At 47.0% G+C, this 18,107-nt stretch overlaps 1 protein-coding gene across 4 annotated transcripts in view; it reads right to left on the bottom strand.

Moving 5' to 3' along the window:
- LOC142583193 (roundabout homolog 1-like) overlaps positions 1–18,107 on the bottom strand; it is a 194,747-nt gene that overhangs the window by 23,361 nt on the left and 153,279 nt on the right. For all 4 annotated transcript variants that reach the window (XM_075693548.1, XM_075693549.1, XM_075693551.1 and 1 more), the window contains exons 3-8: positions 6,230–6,511; positions 4,984–5,122; positions 3,832–3,959; positions 2,045–2,169; positions 811–1,171; positions 44–295 (exon numbers count right to left, since the gene is read on the bottom strand). In XM_075693548.1, coding sequence (XP_075549663.1) covers positions 44–295; positions 811–1,171; positions 2,045–2,169; positions 3,832–3,959; positions 4,984–5,122; positions 6,230–6,511 — 1,287 coding nt within the window. The remainder of the gene's footprint in view (positions 1–43; positions 296–810; positions 1,172–2,044; positions 2,170–3,831; positions 3,960–4,983; positions 5,123–6,229; positions 6,512–18,107) is intronic.

Raw genomic sequence — 18,107 nt, 5'->3', positions numbered from 1 at the left:
ACCGGTGGCTATAATGTTTGCACAGTGCGTGAGTCCAACTTACTTGTGTATCCTTTGAGTGAGGACGCACCAACTTTCTCGCTGCGTCTCCAAGCAAGCGTTATCGAAGTTTCGGTCGTGTTTACCGGCACTGGCTGCGACGGGGGTCCCGGGAACGTGGAGGGATCAGGGGAGCGATGAAAATTCACGTTTGGGTTATGCGGAGACTCAATACTGAGCGATCCAGTCCAAGATGTCTCGCCGCTTTCGCTTGAAGCTTTGCAGGTGTATGCCCCACTGTCCGGCATTTGGAGATCTTAAGAGAACCAGAAAAGATGGCAGAAGTAAGGACTCCTGCGTTGTACTATAGTTCACAAGTTATGGCAGCTGTTACAACTTTGTAAATTCTGTTAATATAATTGTGCATTTCGATTTGCTTTCAATATATCGTTCTGAACCACTTTTATTTACTTTTTTTATTTATGCTTTTTTTTGACGAGCTCGTTTTAAAGAACGTCTCTCAAGACCTGAAAACATGCAGAAAAGGTTATGTCCGCGTCGCTCTCCTGATAACCATACCACATGTAATGCTCATGTGTGAGCATGTGCTTATAAAGAGATGATCAGTGCGATATTATGTTCATTCCCGATGTAACCATGCGCGCCTAAGTGCCGGACAATAAAATACCATGTTTTTCGTTGGAACATTGCCTACTCCGTTCCGGTTCCCCACGCAGCGGAAACCGCCGCCTGAGTTCTAACGAACTTTCACACTGGCCTAATGGCTTTGCGCATGCTATACCGGTTTTCTCCGAGGAGCCACGCAATCACCTTGTATCTGAAGAGTGCCAGACTCCGAAAGCGTATATCGGGGGCGATCCTCGACCCTCAAAGGAGCAGCGTTGTAGAGCCACTGCACCACGGGCTTGGGCGTGCCAGCCGCCTCGCAGGGCAGTTGGGCGGCCGTGTGCAGCGGCAGAGTCTGATTGGCCGGTCCAAGCCGTATGATGGGAGGAGGCAGGTCGGCCAGCGCGGTGACCTCCAGGTGACCCTTGGCCATGCTGGAGCCCACCACGGAGAGCGCCGAGCAGACGTAGTAGCCGCGGTCCTCTTTTCGCACGCCGGAGATGGTCAACGTTCCCTCGTTGCTCACGGAGAAGCGGCCGTGCGACTTGCCCGGAAACATAAGCACCTGTGGGGGAAAAATAAATAGAAAATAAATAACAAGGGGGGATCATGACTTGTGACCTGCCCTGAATTACAATAATGCGAAGGCGAAAGCTACTGCTCCATTCGTACGACATTCACAAGAAAGGGCACTATTGAGCAAACAGCAAGTACAAAAACAGCCCCGTTACGTTGCTCAAATATTTTGAAGCCAGTGTGTCTCAACCAATCTGGAGACAACGGTCATCTTTCACCAACTCATTACGTGGAACATGTTTCTTTCAGCCATGGAAGCTCACGGATTCATTGACGAACATTCGCTCGAGTACTTGTGTGACAGTCAGAAAGTGAGTGAGTGAGAAAACTTTATTTCGAATGAGAACGATTCGCGTACGGCGAGTTAGTGGACTGGGGCACCCGCCGAGGTTACGGCCAAGAGTTCTTGCCTCTCGGCGGCTTCCTTGGCCCGCTGGACTGCCCATAGTTGGTCTTCTAGGTTTGAGCTGAGCAGCGCGGCCTGCCATCGCGTGCGGAGGCTGTCGATGGAGGCTTCGCTCGCATTGTCCTGTATTAGTTCCAGGCATTCCCATAGCATGTGTTCTAGCGTGGCTCTGGTGCCACACACTTTGCATCTATCTGTTGTGTATATGTCTAGAACGTATCTGGCAAACTTTTAAAAAGCATATTTTTTTTTCATGTTACTTTCTACAAATCATCGTCGGGGTGCTTTTAATGCGCAACGCACAACGAAGTGTTCACTTGGGAAGCTCTTATTCCAAAGGGCACTTCATTGTGAATTCCATGGTCTTCCGGAATGATTTAGCATGAGACAATATTAGCACAATACTCGTTCTACAAGTGAGTGAAAGTGCAATGCGCGAAGAGCTAACGGCCCCACCTGGTTGCCTTCTCGGGTCCAGAACACGGACGGTGGGGGGTTGCCTGTCGCAAGACAGTCAAACTTGGCGACACCGTTGAGCCCCACTTTCTGGTTCTGGGGCGTGAGGCGGAATGTGGGACGCGCTGGAATGATTAAGGCAAAAAAAAAATGTGTGAGAAGCCTTACGAAGCAATAGCATTATTGTAAATGCATCCACTCAGCAAATATTTAAAGCGTGTTCAGTTAAGTTATGCCTCAACTTGGGAGTCATTATTAGGCGAAATTGTTTCTTACTGACAATGTGAACCACTGCTAGCAAACTTCGCATGGTCATAATATTACCCGCACTAACGTGTTAGAAGGCCTTTTGAATCGCGACAGCAAGTGTGGGTGAAATCAACTATTTACGCGCAGCAGAAGGCAAAAGCGAAGCTGAACACTAGAGGTAGTTTTCTTGCGTGCTAGTTTGCCTGCTACGAACAATGTACGAAGTTCCAATTCATTGCAGGCGTGCATAAGTACTTGATTAGATAGAGACTTACAGTGCAGGTGTTGAACAGCATTGGCTGGTGACGATAGGATTCGGCTCAATGTAGGGAAAATTAATCTAAAGTGAAGTTATGCCACCGTTTCCAGCGAAAAATAATGAAACACTGGGGTAGCAGCCTAATAATTTTTTGGCAAATTAATATAATAATTACCCCATTTCCCTTTTCTTGCACAGAAAACAAACAAACCGTGGGCAAGGCTGCCTCTGTCTCTATGTGATCCTTTTCGTTGTATTTATTTAAAGCTCAACAGCAACGAAACTTCACTTTTGCCGTACTTGTCATAAATGAGGATTATATACCTCTCAAGCAATCTTGATAATGTCGGCCGCCTGGTATAGCTTTCTTGTTAGCACCATTTAAACAGAACCTAACCAGACAACGCGTGCACCTGGTGGTCGCCGCTGTGACGTAAGTCCCAGCGCGCCACCTCCGAAATTTTTCTGCCAGCTGGGGGCGCGGCCTTACCTCGAAGTTCGTGCCAAGGAGTCAAGCGTTTTGGGCCACGTTTCTCTTCCCGCAAGCGGCAATGACGGCGTTTCTTTTTTTTTCAGTTTCAATATCAGAAACGGCAATATTTGGGCGAGCTCTTCGTGAAGCTCCCGCTCATATTTCAAAGGACAAATTTTGCATGGTGGCTTGTCTACATCGACAGTATCGATCGTAAGCTGGGAATTTTACAAGCTCCAAAACTTCGTTGCAGTTAGTCTTTAAATGACCTTCGCGAAACACATCGCGAGCAATATGAATTTCAAAACGTCAGTAACTACAGATACGCGTGCTGTGTTTTATTGTGCCCTATGCTGCACTGTACAGAACAGTGCGAACAGGAACACAGCAAAGAGCCCATTCACTCGTTTGTGATGCAATCATCGGCAACCCAGGCGATTCAGTGTATTTCATCACCACGAACCTGTTCAGGGCACTACAGGGCGACAATTTCTCCGAGTGTTCTCCAATTACCCGTCTCAGTGAATGTTTATAGACTGTAAATGTAAACTGCACTGACGTTTTCCAGGTTTCTGGTGTCACTGAGCGTGACAGGTGGTTACGTTCTACGTTATATACTTCGTTTTTCACGAATACTCAATGTTGAAGATATTGTTAAGGCCGAACTTGCGCGTGGTGTCAAGACTAAATTTACGGCTGGGACATAAACTTAAGTGGGCGCATATAACGCACTGCTTACGACTAGCTCCATTCGCAGTCAGGCAGCAATGGATAGTGCTGAGATCATACAAAGGAGTCACTACTTACAGTGCACGGTTAATGTCGCCGAAGCAGAGACCGAGCCAACAATGTTTTCTGATTCACAAATGTATGTTCCCTCGTCTGCGAGAGCAACATTCTTAATGTGCAGACTCTTGTCCTCTTGAACGTAGGCCCTAAAATACAAACGACAGGTGTTACAATGCACTCTTCCTTAAAAAAAGAAACACTTCGCAACAGGTTTGTTTCGTTCTCATTCTTTTAAAGAAACAAAGAAATGACACACATTTGCAACAAATATTCGACAGGCGACAATTTAACACCGCTACCGCGTAAAAAGAAACGCGCTTAAAAAAGCTCGCAGTAGGAGAATTCAACTTAGCAGTAATTATATATCCATAATGAAACAAACCTATGCGTATTTCACATATTCGTGAGCAAAGGAAAATACCTAAAACATCAATTAAGAAGACATGTTCCGTGGTGTTTTCAATTTACTGCATTAAAAAATAAGTGATGTTGGACTGTAAATGCCATCATGTTCATTTTGTCTTCCTTTCATATCTCCCAATGCTGGCGCACTTTGGCTATCCCTGGCCCTTGTGCAGAAAAAAATTATTATCATTATCTCCGAATGCCACTTCCTAACAGGCGAGCAGCGTGGTGGCTTTACTGCATAAAGGCTAATATTGCACGGAAGCAAACGCAAATAATTCAAACTGCAACTGTTCAGCCCGTCAGCGCTCACATCAGACAACAAAAATTATGCTATAGACTCATTCGCAGTAATGTCACAAACAAGGGTTAAACCTAATGGCTCGTGTTTCAATCTTTTTCCATTCCGATTCTTAAAGCATATTATTTGTTCTAGCTTTGTGGAACATAACAATAAAATATAGTGGATATTTTCCCACACTTCGCTTTGAGTGGCATGGGAAAACCTGCAGCCTCGTGAACTGAGGTTGCGGTCCACGCGACGACAAGGATGAGCTAGGTTAATTGCAAGATTCTGTATTTAAGTCGACGTAGCACACTTTGCCGTATAAGATATAGACGCTTTCTAGTAACTAGTCTCTACAAGACAAACGTGGATATGGCACCGGGCCAGAGCAAGTGACGGTCAAGTGAAAACGATCTTGAAGTTGGAAAGCTTATGAATCAACACGCGTTGCTTGCGCTGCTGCGTGTCACGTGACCCACCTGCCAACAGGCATCTTGCCATCCTGCCTCCTCCACGTAACCGTCGGCTTGGGGTCGCCGTTCACCTTGCACTGGAACTCGACGGATTCTTCCGCGAGTGACGTCACATCTTCTGGGACACGAACGAAATAGGGCTTCGCTGTGGGTGAAAAGACAAGGCGCTCCGGTGACCCAGTGCATTGCAATGCGCGAACAACACTCAAATGCAGTGCTACCTAGGTTTTAAGAGGTGCATCAATTTTGCGTTTATTCGATGTGATTTACCAGGCCCTGAAAGGCACTGACGCTGAAAAGCTCGCCACGCTTTGTGGCATATACGGATGGAATGTGCGCCTGCATCACTGCATTAGGCCTGTGCACTAAAAACATCAGTCAGGGACGCCTGCTGCGTGTGCTCTTTCCTCTCTTATTGCTGAGCTTTGGCATCAGGCGGCAAACAAGTCAATATTGCCACCTCTTACTTGCATAAAATGTAAAGGTTCTTTTTTCATGTCGTACAGAGATTATCTGTCTCTATGATACACTTGTGGAGTATAGCGAAGTTTCTTCTATTCTACAGTGTAAGCGGTGAATGTTGAAATATTTACGATAGAATATTGTTACGACCGGACCAATCACCTCCTTCCAAGTTCCTCGCGCTTAACGATAGATAGGTACGCGAAAGCGCGAGATTGCTAGCTCACGCTCATCAAGCCCGTTTACGTGTATTAACGACGTCAATATAGAGGTAACGGTAAGCACAATCGCTTCAATTATAGCGTTTACTATGCTAGTGCAGCGAAAACTTCTACAGACCTGCAGAACTCGTGCCCGCGGCAGGACATTTTCTCACGCAAGAGTAACGTCAAGGAGAGAGAGAGAGAGAGAGGGGAATATAGGAAGGCAGGGATGTTAACCAGTCGAGAGTCTAGCTGGCTACCCTACGCTGGGGAAAGGGAGCAGGGTAAAATAGGGAAGGGAGAGAGAAGGTATAGAGACCTGTACGGACAGTACTTAAGTTAAAGCCGCTCGCGCAAACCAGATGTTTCTGAGCCGCTGATCGGCGGGGACCGTCCTCTAGTAGTGCCTGTTCACTCAGAGGACGACCATCTAACTTCCTCAATGTGTTGGAAAGGAGAGTACTAAAGAAATTCAAGAGGCCAGATAATCCGGGGGCAAAATTCACGTCACGATCGTGCCACCCGAGGTGCGCAGCACGCGCACGTGCGCGTTCGGCGGCGGAGATTAAGGAACCGTCTAAGCTTACTGTGCACGGAGAGCAGCGCGGGCGGCGAGTCCCTGGTGCCGAGCATGTTGGCCGCCCGGCACACGTAGCGGCCCTGGTCGGAGGGCCTCACGTCGGCGATCAGGAGCGCGCCCTGGGCCAGGAGGCGGACGCGCCCCGTGCCCGGCTGCACCTGGACGCCGTCCTTGAACCAGGTGACCGTGGGCTCGGGGTGGCCCCTGGGAGGCACGCACTCGAGCGTCGCCGAGTCGCCCGCCGCCGCGTGGACGCTCTTGGGCAGCTGGCGGAACTCGTCGCGGAGCGCTACGCGTGTACGAGAATACAGGGGCGACACGGGGAACGCGAAGTCAGCACCAGGAGCGGATTTCGCGCACATGGTTTTTGTCGCGTGTACACACTCGCAGGTGTACAGTCAAAAACAATTAGATCAAATCAGTATAGGTGACTTCTACATACCTATTTTTTTTTTTTTTGGCATTGTGAAGCTGCGGTTAGAATATATAGCCATACGTACGGCTATTTCAAAATAATATTGTAGCCACAGTTGACTGAACGAACTACGCCCAATGCCAGACGAGTGCGTCAGACGGCCTTCGTGCGCAGAGCGGCCCCTGTCACAACTAGCCAAGTATAAAGAAAACAAAAAAGCAACAACGATAAGAAAACATTTGCCGTCAAGCTAGCTAGGGTGTGTGCCAGTGCGTGCCGTTCACGGATTTCCCGTGCCCTAGCAACGCCGCAAGAGTTACATAAATAAATGCATGTTCCTATCAATCACTGCACCTTGTTTTTCTGTCTTATTTATCTTTCTTTTTTATTGCCACCGGTTACACTGAAGTCTTGTTGCGTAATGAAAACTTTCACTCGTTTATACGCTTACGCTAGTGAAACCAGTTTGCGTACTTCAACTACATTTGATTCAAACAGAACTAAGGCCTAAAATTCAGCCATGCATACTGTCGACAGAACACGTCCCACATTAAGCATGCGACCCGCACCCATATCTGTAAACAGTACACACCATGCACATTCACTATTTGTGTTACTGCACAGTTTCATACACTGCTGAATAGAATTGGCCGGCTTTCAACTTCAAAGAGTGGATTCCACATGGAAAATCCCTGCGAACGCACGTGAACATCGCCGACAACGATATGGAGTAAGGGAGTTGCCTTGTCCTGCGATGAGCAGGAGACGTCGGCAAATGCCGCGCGTCATCGAAGAGCAGGCAGCAGAAAGAAAGGCATCACTCAGGGCCTTGTAAACAGCGCCCGACAGGTCATCTATCTCTGCTGCCATTTATTCCCGCCAAGTGCAACAGCACGAAGGCATGCAGATGGCATCGCGCATGCGCCGTAGAGGTGCGCGGTGCGTCGGATGTGACGGGGCAGCCTGACAGCGAGGTACCCAGCCCGCACGCGCCGTCACCGTCGACCTGGCCCGACGCGTGTCGGTCGACCAACGCAAGTTGTTAAAAAGAGACGAAGGAGGGAGAGGTAAGAAGGGACATCACACGCTGTCTTTAAGAAAAGCGTGCAGCACTCCCAAAACTAGAGCTCGCGTTGGCCAAACAAACAGTTCCTGCATGACGTAGTGCACTTTCTTTTCGTCACATCTTTTACAGTCGCAAATGGCTCACAGGCGTCGGTGGAAGAGACGCTGTGAGAAAAATAAAGTGCTTTGCTGAGTGAATGCGCGTCCAGGACACAGCAAATGTGCAGTACACAGTTTATTTTTTTCGTTTTTCTTATTAGAGATTTCTAAATAGTTGGGTCTTTTCAGTGGATTGCCTTTACATATTTTAAAATTAAAGAAGAATAGGGATAATTGCTTGAAAGTATGCGTTATTTTGTCGCGCATTTAAGTCAAAATAGCGAAGTCCAAGCTTGCCGCGTCGCTTGTTGCACAACACTGCACGTTTGCGAGGTGTGGCACAGATTTTCACATTTGTTTGACCATGCGCGCCTAATGCGCGCGCTTTGACCACACAGAACGCACGCGGCCCTACCTTTATCGACGTACGTCTCCGATTTCTCCTGTAAACTATTAAACACACGGGGACACAAAGTGATCGTTACTGCACCACTGCGAAGATTTAGCGAGAGAGGAACGTGCCTCACTCCGTGGGCATGTTTTGTGCAGACATGTTCATGACCAAATAAACTGATTTTATTATGGGGTCACGACTGACGACCAAGCCCCAAATAACAAAATCATTCTCATTCCTTTGGGGCTTTGCCTCCTGCCGCATGGTTTACGGTCCAACCAGGCACTACGTACTTGTGTAACGAACCCCCGTTGCAGGTGGAGAATACGGGCTGCGAGTAGGTCCCACGAGTTCGGCGAAATGCTGAAAAGGCGACAAGTGTCGTTTCGCGAATTGATGCCAATTTATTAGTGACTTCGTGAGGATGCGCTACTGTATGACCGAATCACTCTAGTATGACTCCAGGAACGATGAGTAGGAAGTCCAAGTGAGATGGCATCACATTGGTTGTTAGGAACCAAAACATGCCGGTCATCCCCGTTAAATTACACTGAGATCTGTCTATGCTATGCGTGTTTAGTCTCACAAACAGACAAAACTGAAATAGTTCCCCTCAAAAAATATTTCGATATCCTTTGCTACGTGTAAAAATACTGGCTTCTTGAGGATGAATTGAGGCCACCCCGTATGTTTTCTGTAGTACGGTCACACTGAACAACAATCAGGCTACAGAACATACATACACTGCTCAGGCACAGCCTTACGTCGATACGTTGCCAAGTGACCGATGCTCTCAACAATTGTGCATTCGTAGCGCAACACTACGAACAAAGAGTAATTCACGAAGAAAAGAGAATATTCTCATTAAATGCCACGTTCGATAACCGCTACACAAAATTAACTTCATGATTCAATTAATGATGTTCAAGAAATATATCGGTGGCAACGCAACGTCTTCATTTCCGTGCCACGCAATTTGTTTGCACAATGTACAACAGCTGATATGCAACAAAGCATCGAGCGATGCATTTCGAAAGGCATGGGCCAGTCGCGTTCGCGCCATGACTTTGAGACAATTTCACGCTTGTATGTATTTGTTTATTATATATCATTCAGATTTTCACGCACCGACATAGCCTGCTAGGTTTAGCTGACTAAGGTGACAAGGGCGAGACGCCGCAGTGCATTAAAACAGAAGCATGGCAATTTTCCTGTTTCTCTCTGTACATAATGATAGTTTTACGAGTCAATTGTACCGTAAGGGATACGAAACGTTATAACTATCAGTCTTCATCCATTACGTGCCTTTTTTTTATGCGACAGCGCAAACAGAAAATTTTCATACATCAAAACAACTTAGAAACACGCTTTTTGTTCTAGAGCAGTATACTAATAGGGCACGTAAGATTATCTGAACGAACATGACAGGAGTCAGGGGGGGGAAAAAAACTAGGCATCGAAAAAAACAACTTCACATGCAGATATGAAGGAGAATATATAACAAACGCTGACGCGGTCTCGCCACAGCAACCGTGAACCACGCCCGCACTACGCCTGCCGGGGGTCTGCGCATTCGGAAAGGAAGCGTTTGGAAAGTGTGAACGAAAGAAAAAGATGTGTTCTCTTTCGAGGGCGGCAACTGTCTCGTGCTAGGAAAGAGCGGGCGGTACTGGTGATACTACTGCTTCTATTCGCAGGACCGCTTCCTCTTACTCACGACGCACATCCGGCGAGAAGAACGCCAGAAAATGGGTCCGAACGCTGAAACGAGAGTGAGTTTCGTCTGTACTTAAACCCACTTTCCACATTTGCGAGCTGATGGGAAAGGAACGTCGTTTCAGTAGATGCTGGCACATCGTGTAGAACACCGGAAAATTTCGGTAGACTGCGTGGTACGCGCTCATTCAGACACCGGCGTGGCATCGCCACCTGAAGGCGGGTCGGCAGCTTAGACTGTTAATCCGGCAAAACTGGCAAAGTTGGACCCGTTATAAGTCGTAGTTGCAGTCTTTGTCGTCGCTGTTGTTATTTAGTTGTCGCGCAGTGTAAGGACTGTCCGGTGAGGCAAAGCACCTTATGAATATTGCAGCAATGCCGCACATAAAACACGTGACATATTGTCAATTTTCTCACTTTTCTTCACTACACAGTCCTTCAACGCGATTCAATGTACCCTGGATGGCTGCAGTCGTATTATTTGTTGACTCTTGTAGTATACTCTATGCTTCCCGTACATATCTCAGTACCTGTATAACACGCAGCTCACGCTGCTGACTGTGGTGGTCGCTAACTATATGCTGGGGTATTTGGGCGTTACAAGCTACTCGGTGCTAAATGCCTCTGTAAGCGGAACACTGAGCAAGACGGCAAGCTTCAATCGCGTAGTCTCCGTGGCAAGCTGCACAACGAAACAGACTTACTGCCGCTCCCTTGCGAGGCACATGTGAATCCTGTATACATTTAGAGCAGCGATCAGCGCCTACATCGGCGCATAGACAGACTCGCAGCTAGCCTGGTGCGATTGTTAAAACCCAGCCGAATTCGGTAGGTCGGCCATGTGTTTCTAGCTTTCGTTTCATTCGTTTAGCTTTCAATTCTGTTCTTGAAAAGCGCGACAAAGTCCAAAACAGCCCATTTCAGACCACGAGCTTGCGCTGCGGTCTCTTTTATAGCTCATGGTTCGACAAACAGAAAAAGAAAGGGCAAAAAAACCTACAAATTTCTCTTCAAGAACGTCTCCGAGCCACATTTTCAATAGGCGACAGCACCAATAACAACTTCTCTTCAAGCGGTGGAAGGCTGGGCAGTGTTTACACCGTGTGGAGTTTCTCGGCAATGGCGCCCTTAGGTTATCCGGGGCTTGAGTCCTCTCTCGAGAACTAACTCGGCGCTGACCCTACTCGCCCATTACTTTCAACCCACTCTCTCCCCGCCTCCCAACGACCATCTTCGTGTTCTCTCGTTGTTTCCTTACCAGATGCAAAACGAAACAAACGGGAAAACAAGCATTCAATCACACAAGCAGCCCTTTTTGAGGCTCGTTATGTTTCTTTCTTGGTTCTTTTCCAGCAAGCAAAGAATATCACGAAGAGGGAAACTTGTACGGCGATGAGCGAATGGCGGCGAATTGCTCCTAAAGACATCTTTGGATTGGAGGGCAGAAGTCCAGCTTTTTTTTTTTTATCTTGCTTCGTCTTTTCACTGAGCACCGGTGATTCTGTCTTCCCGCTCCTCCTTGTACCATCCTACTTTCTCAGGACCACTGCGTAGAGCTTTCCAGGCGAAGCAACGACACTCCCTAGAATGTCTAATGATGCCAGAGAGTAGATTTAGTTCTTTTGCGCTCAGCCAGCCCTGAAGCTTCTTTTACTTTTTTTATTTTTTTTTAGCCGTACGTGCTGCTCAGAAACACACATGAATCGCCGGCCACCCACATTCTGCGTCAGTGCGCGTATTTATTTCTTAGCTTGCGCGCATCGTTATAGAAATCGAATCACTTCCAACTGTGCCACATGCGGCTCACGGTTTCTCAGTTTCTTACTGATTCTCTTCGGTTCAGTCTCTTGAGAAAAAGTGTGCCTATTTTTTTTTTACATTGCTACCTTTCTTTATGACTTTTTAATGTCACATAAGGCTGTCGTTTTGTCTCTCTTCTATGCTATGATCATGGCTTAATGCATTCAAGGATTTATTACTACAAGGTTTGCCCTGATAGTATCTTCACAATACAAGCAATGAAGTGTAACAAACAGGCGACGGAAGGTCAACCTGCATGATACGGCACATTGGTAGTTTTACGCGTAGGCACGACGTTTGCTATCGATTTCTCTTTAATAATCTGTAATAGCTGATCAGAAATTATGCAGGAAAAATGATAAGTGGGCAGAAATTTTATCTGTCGTTAAAAACTAATGCATATATATGCGTTACGTATTCATATTCTATTATTACAGCGAAGCTGTGCATGGCTAGGATTCCGAGCATTTTTGTTTTCAGTGAACCAAAACTATCCTCCTCAATGGCTTATACCCCTGTAAGCATTCATGCTCCCGTAAGCAAGCGAAAAATGCAATGGCTCATAGCCCCGTAAGGGAGAGGCTACAAGCACTCAGCAAAGTGAAGCGAACAGTGCTTAAATTCTGTACAATCACGCAAAACAACATACAGAACAGCACGTCTAAAAGAGTCATCATCAATGGCTCATACCCCCGTGAGCAAGCGAAAAATGCAATGATTCGCAGTCCCGTCAGGTTGATGGCTACTCACTTTGGGTGAATTAACTGCGATGATACTACCCCTGTTCTCACTGTCGGTGATATTAATGTGAATCTGTCGGTACCGGAAAGTCGGTATCCTGAAGGTTCACGCGTTCCGTGTTGCAGACATCTTTTGCGATGCCACACCGATTCGTCCCAACCGACCACCCAGTAGCGTACGTGCTTCGATTTGACATTATCAAACAATGTGATTGCAGTTGCCAATGAAATAATGACCACCGATAATGACAACAATTGAGTGCGCGTACCTTTCGTCACGATAACCACCCATCAAGACAATAAATGAGTTCTTACTTTTGTTCAAAATTATGTGTCACCTCCGTGTCGTGTGCTAAACAGCTTCGCCGGTCAACCACCTTCACAGAGTGTAAAGGCTCATGATTTTTTTATGGTTGCTTGAACCACCCACTGGCCTTCCTTTATCGCTAAGCGCAAACTATATTCCGAACTAACAAGTTTGCGGTCACGTACCCCAGCTCCCGTGAGCTGGCTTTGCACTAGGATAAGGGCGACGCCGGTGCTATAAAAAAAGTAATAAACTACTATGCGTGTATGCTTAGCAGCTGAAGGTGAACTTACTGTTCGTGTCACGTAGGAGTTATGACAGGTTCCGACCTCAAAGACATTTTTTTTTTTTTGCCTTGTCGTGGTTACGCTAAACTTTCGTTCTATCTACAGTCGGGTACAACTTAAGAAGACCGGAGAGGCCCGCCCAGATGACCGAAGCGCGGCAGCCGATTGCCTCCGCGACTCTTAAAATAGTCCCGCTGACGCGACTCGGCCCAGTTCGAAGCGCGGGCTGCCATGTTCTCAACCGGCGCCGTCCCCACCCGTCCGGCTCATGACGTCAGTCTGCAGTGCGCGCCCACTGGTGGAAGCTCGTCTGCATCCGCCGTTGAGGGAAAAATGCGGCTGCCATCTAAAGTTGTACTCGACTGTAGTTCACTGCACATCCGAGGGTCGTGCCGAAACTTAAGCCTTCTAACAACGAGGAAGCCACGCTCATAGGTAGCAGGGAAAAAACGGAAATAAGCTGACAAACTACAATATCCGACTGTTCATAGTTAGTCTCGCCAAGTAAAAGATTTTCAAGGTACCTCGATTTCGAGCACACGTCAATTGGGGAAATTCTGACACTACGCAGCCGCTGAACAAGTTTACCATTGGTTGCATATATTTATGCTTTGTTTGACAAATTACAACGTACATAGACATCTCGCTCATCCAGGTTTAAATTACGGGCAGCTTGACGTTTCGTTTGGCCTTTTGACTGAACGTTACATTTTCAACAATTCTATCACTTAAAAAGCGGCAGGTTTTATTTGTCAACTGATACTATGTGTGAAAGTGATCGCATTGGAATAATCAAATATATAAATTATTCATCAACCGTCTGAAGCCTTGGAACTAAATTATTTCAAATTCTTTCAGGCATTCCACACACAAAAAAAAGCCATATTGCGATTACTTTTCTGCTCAGATTGCTGACTTAGGCGCTCGAAGTTTCAGTGCTTTCCTATTTCTTTTTTTTTTTTTTTACAGCGAAGCTGTTTATGGATAGGGTTCCGTGCATTTTCCTTCTTCGTCAACGCATACTCAGATTCCGCGCGTACGTGCTCGTGCCACTGCTACGCGCGTTCGTCGTCGTCTTCTTGCACAACTCGCTTGTCGGCGTCCCTCGGTTACGCATCTTGAGTGCACCAGTTATCAATAGGCACCATGTTTAAAATCAGTAGACTACCACGCAGCTAATAAAGGTTTCCCAAAGATTTGCAGCTGTGCGAACCGCGTCGGCCACGTATACGTTCGCACCGCCCTCTCTTTGTCGGCGTTCCTAGCGCTTGCGTGTCTAGTAGTTTCCTTTCCTTCCGCTCTCCCTCGGTGGCGCTACCGTCGAAACGTCGCGCGTTTCTAGTTTCCTCCGGCACCTCGGGGCTGCGGTACCGTCGTCCACGCGAACGTGCATAAAAAAAAAGCATAAAGACAAGCTGCCGTTCTCCATTTTGAATTCCACTTCCCTTCTGCCGTCGTAATGGGGAGGCCACGTGTACTCCGGACTTCCGACAAGCAATGCCCCTAAGTGCTGAGCAGCATCGCCGGTCATCCACCTTCACAGAGTGCAATGGCTCATGATATTTTTGAAGACGACTTAAGTCCCGGATTTCTCGAATAGTCAAAACGGATTTCGTGAATAGTCAAGACAGTTTACGATTCTGGCTCAGCAGCTTATATATACATGGAAATTCGGAAAGCATTACTTGGAATAGCATAAAGATAGAACAAAGCTAACGTATTTATTAACTGCACAGGAAAATTAGCTCCCTGAAACATGAACTTTGCAATTATTGTGCAGTATAATACTCGTATATACAATTTGCTTATAGAACATGAAATACTGCCGCTCTAGAAAACATGAATTATTGCCACGCTACATGCCATGTTTGCTGATATTTCCTGTTTCATACACGGCAGATTAGTTCGTCCAAACAGTAAGGTGCGCGTTTGATTGGTATAAACACTGATACCGGCGGTATTGTGTAAGCAAACTTTCGGAACAGCTTTATCATTTGACCCAATAGAGCTTTGTGTCAACGGATGCGTTCCATTGTAGACCTTTTTGTGGAGCTCATACCACTTATTCTCCCTTCAGCACTCTCCCGTTGGGGGGAATCGAACCGTAAAAACTCAGAATGTATACAGACCACCCTACTGCGGCTGTTATACAACGAACTGGTTTTTAATAAATCAAGGGAAAACGAGACATCTATACCATCATAGCAATTCCTACAAAGGAAACCCACACGGGTTACTCGAAAGAAGAGCCTAAAGTTGAAGATAAATTCGCTCTGGTCCGGGACTCGAACCCGGGACAACCTGCCACCTGCCATTTGTGAGCCGCCTGGTTAGCTCAGATAATAGAGGGGCTGCCCCGGAAAGGCCAGCTTTACTATAATTTCGCTGAAGTTAAAGTAACGCCAGTCATAGTCATAGCGCCAGCAGTCATGCAGTGAGTGCGTGTGTGCGCATGTGTGTGTGGGCGTGTTTAACTTTTCTTCTGCAGAGAATTCTCTTTTTTCTGGATCGTCTTCATTGTCTTGTGCTTTCTCAGTGTGAAACGTAGAGATTAGAGAAACATATCGGCCTCCACAAAACCACAAGGCGCAGAATGTGTACAGGTATTGCACCGGTCAGTGAGTGCACGAGCTCTGTTCCTGATCCTTTGTAGCATTCGGCTGTACCCATGAACCACATGTTTTCGGTTCCTATATGAAGAACAGGCACATATAGCACACACACACACACACGCACACGCACACACACACACACACACACACACACACACACACACACACACACACACACACACACGAAATGATACAGAGCTAAAGGTTGAAGACCCCGTAAAATAACAACTTTCAGAAACCAGCGTCGGCAGCCGCCAAACCGCGCCTTACGACACACGTCCCCAGTGGCTACGGCGTTGCGCCTATGAAAACACCGCAAAGCGCACCGCTCCGAGAAGTACCATAAATACGGTCGGAAACATGCGTGGTTTGTCCCCGTGTCCATGGACACAGGCCCTCTTAGCTTGACGTCATGCGTGCGCGGAGGGCCCTAGGCGACAACGCCGAAACCGTGGCTTAAGCACTCATTTGAAGAATGTTGAGCGATGGTTCGACTAACATACGCTGCGCTCGCCGGATGTTCCAGCGTAGAGTGTGGAGATTGAGGGCGCTTACGCCTCGTATCTTACGGGACCTAATGGCTCTGGAAGGGTTTCGCCCCGCGCCAGCCAGTCCCCAAGAAAAGCTTTGCTAGGGGCCGGTGAATTAAAATAACGTTTGAACAGTTCACCTAACCACATTGATGTCCAGTTGATTGGGCTTCTGAATCAGCAGCGAGAATGCTTTGAAATAGGCGCTTCTAGAAGGTAAAAGACGTTTGTTGCGAACTGCAGGCTCTATAATTAAAGAAACTGTGTTCGTTCAAGTTTCTTTCCAAAATGTAATTCAAAGATTTCAAGCGTCTGTGAAAGAAATTGGACGCCTTCAGCGGCCGGACAAATAGAAAAATCGCTCACAGAACATTAAAAAATACTTCTGTATGCGGTGATTGCCACATAGAAACCAATATTTGGCACTGTAATTCCAATCGACTAGGGTACAGAATTGAGCCAGTTTGTGGATAGCTTTACGAATATTGCCTGTTTGTATGTGTTATTTTTCTGAATTATGTCACGGTCTCTACACACCATATAGTTTTACATTTTTCACACAAGTCAGTGTAAGATCCCCAATTCAGTTTCTCTTGCCTTGAAACCTGCTGTATGTGTCATGTTTCAAAGAATACAGCGCAACGACAGAGATTCCGGTGCAGACAAAGGTAACTTAAACGCGTGGGAGCTGTGGCCTAATTACATTCCAGTGACATAAAGAAGCCTGGTGAGAAGCCTGGAGAGAAGGAGGAGGAGGAGACAAAGGAGAGGAAAGACAGGGAGGTTAGCCAGTGTAAGTACCGGCTGGCTACCCTGTGCTGGGGAAAGGGGTAAAGGGAATAAAAGGAGAAAGAAGAAGAGGGAAAAAAATGGAAAAAAAAGAGAAAATTCACACAGTAACGCGAAACTACGCGCTACAACGTTCAAAGGCGGTCGCACAATTCGCAGTTCCTTAAAAACTTCAACAGAGCCCTTAAGGCCTTCAGTGCCGAAGCCCGTCTGGACCAATGTCCTAGAGCTTTTTCCTCTGTAAAGGGGCGATTGTCCAGTTTTGCGAGAGCGGTCACGAGCACTTTTCTTCGCACTGCGTAACGGGGACAGTCACATAGGAGGTGTTGAATCGTCTCCTCGCAGCCGCAGGTGTCACAAGTAGGGCTGTCGGCCATGCCAATGCGGAATGAATATGAGTTCGTGAATGCCACGCCACAAGTCTTCGCTCCCTCGCCCGCGAGCTTACGCAGAATCTGTGGAACACCAGTGATTTCACGAACGCACGTCTCCACAAATTGGATCCACGTCTGCAACTCCGCCTACCACCAGGGTTGCCACGAGCGGAAGCAACACTTCTGTGCAGCCTGGAGAGAAGCAATTTAATGAAGCATACGCAATGTCCAGTGGTCATGACCAGTTTGCCAAACTCAATCTCTTTCTTCACACGCATATCAGAGCATCATTCGGAGAGTGTTCCAATTACTTCTGTATCAGTTTACTTACGTTGCAGGCCTTGACAGGCATATATTAAAACGTTTTTGTCTGGAAGAAGGTTCTGAATGGGCAATACGTCGAGCCGCTGGTTTCTTCAGAAAGCAATGCCAGCTTTGTTTTCAGTAAGCTAATAACATGCGCTTAGCAGACGCTGTCCAAACGTTATGACGTCACTAGGAGCCAGCTTAGCAATTACGAACCCGCCTTGCGTCACTGCGTCTATTCTTCATACCTATGCCTCCGTTCTCGGTAAGACTTATTTATGTTTCTGGTGTTCTCGAAATGTAATATATAGGCTACAAGCGTGGGTCGGCTCTGTGAAAGAACGGGAAACGCCAGTTTCACGCATACTACCAACAAAGAAATTCAAGAAAGGAAACAGAACAGCGCTTAGTTTTCTCCAAGAGACTGGCGCAAACACGCAATTTCACTTAA

This window comes from Dermacentor variabilis, chromosome 5 (genome assembly GCF_050947875.1).
Source record: "Dermacentor variabilis isolate Ectoservices chromosome 5, ASM5094787v1, whole genome shotgun sequence".
Classification (NCBI taxonomy): domain Eukaryota; kingdom Metazoa; phylum Arthropoda; class Arachnida; order Ixodida; family Ixodidae; genus Dermacentor; species Dermacentor variabilis.
This window is presented reverse-complemented; position numbering and strand designations above follow the sequence as displayed.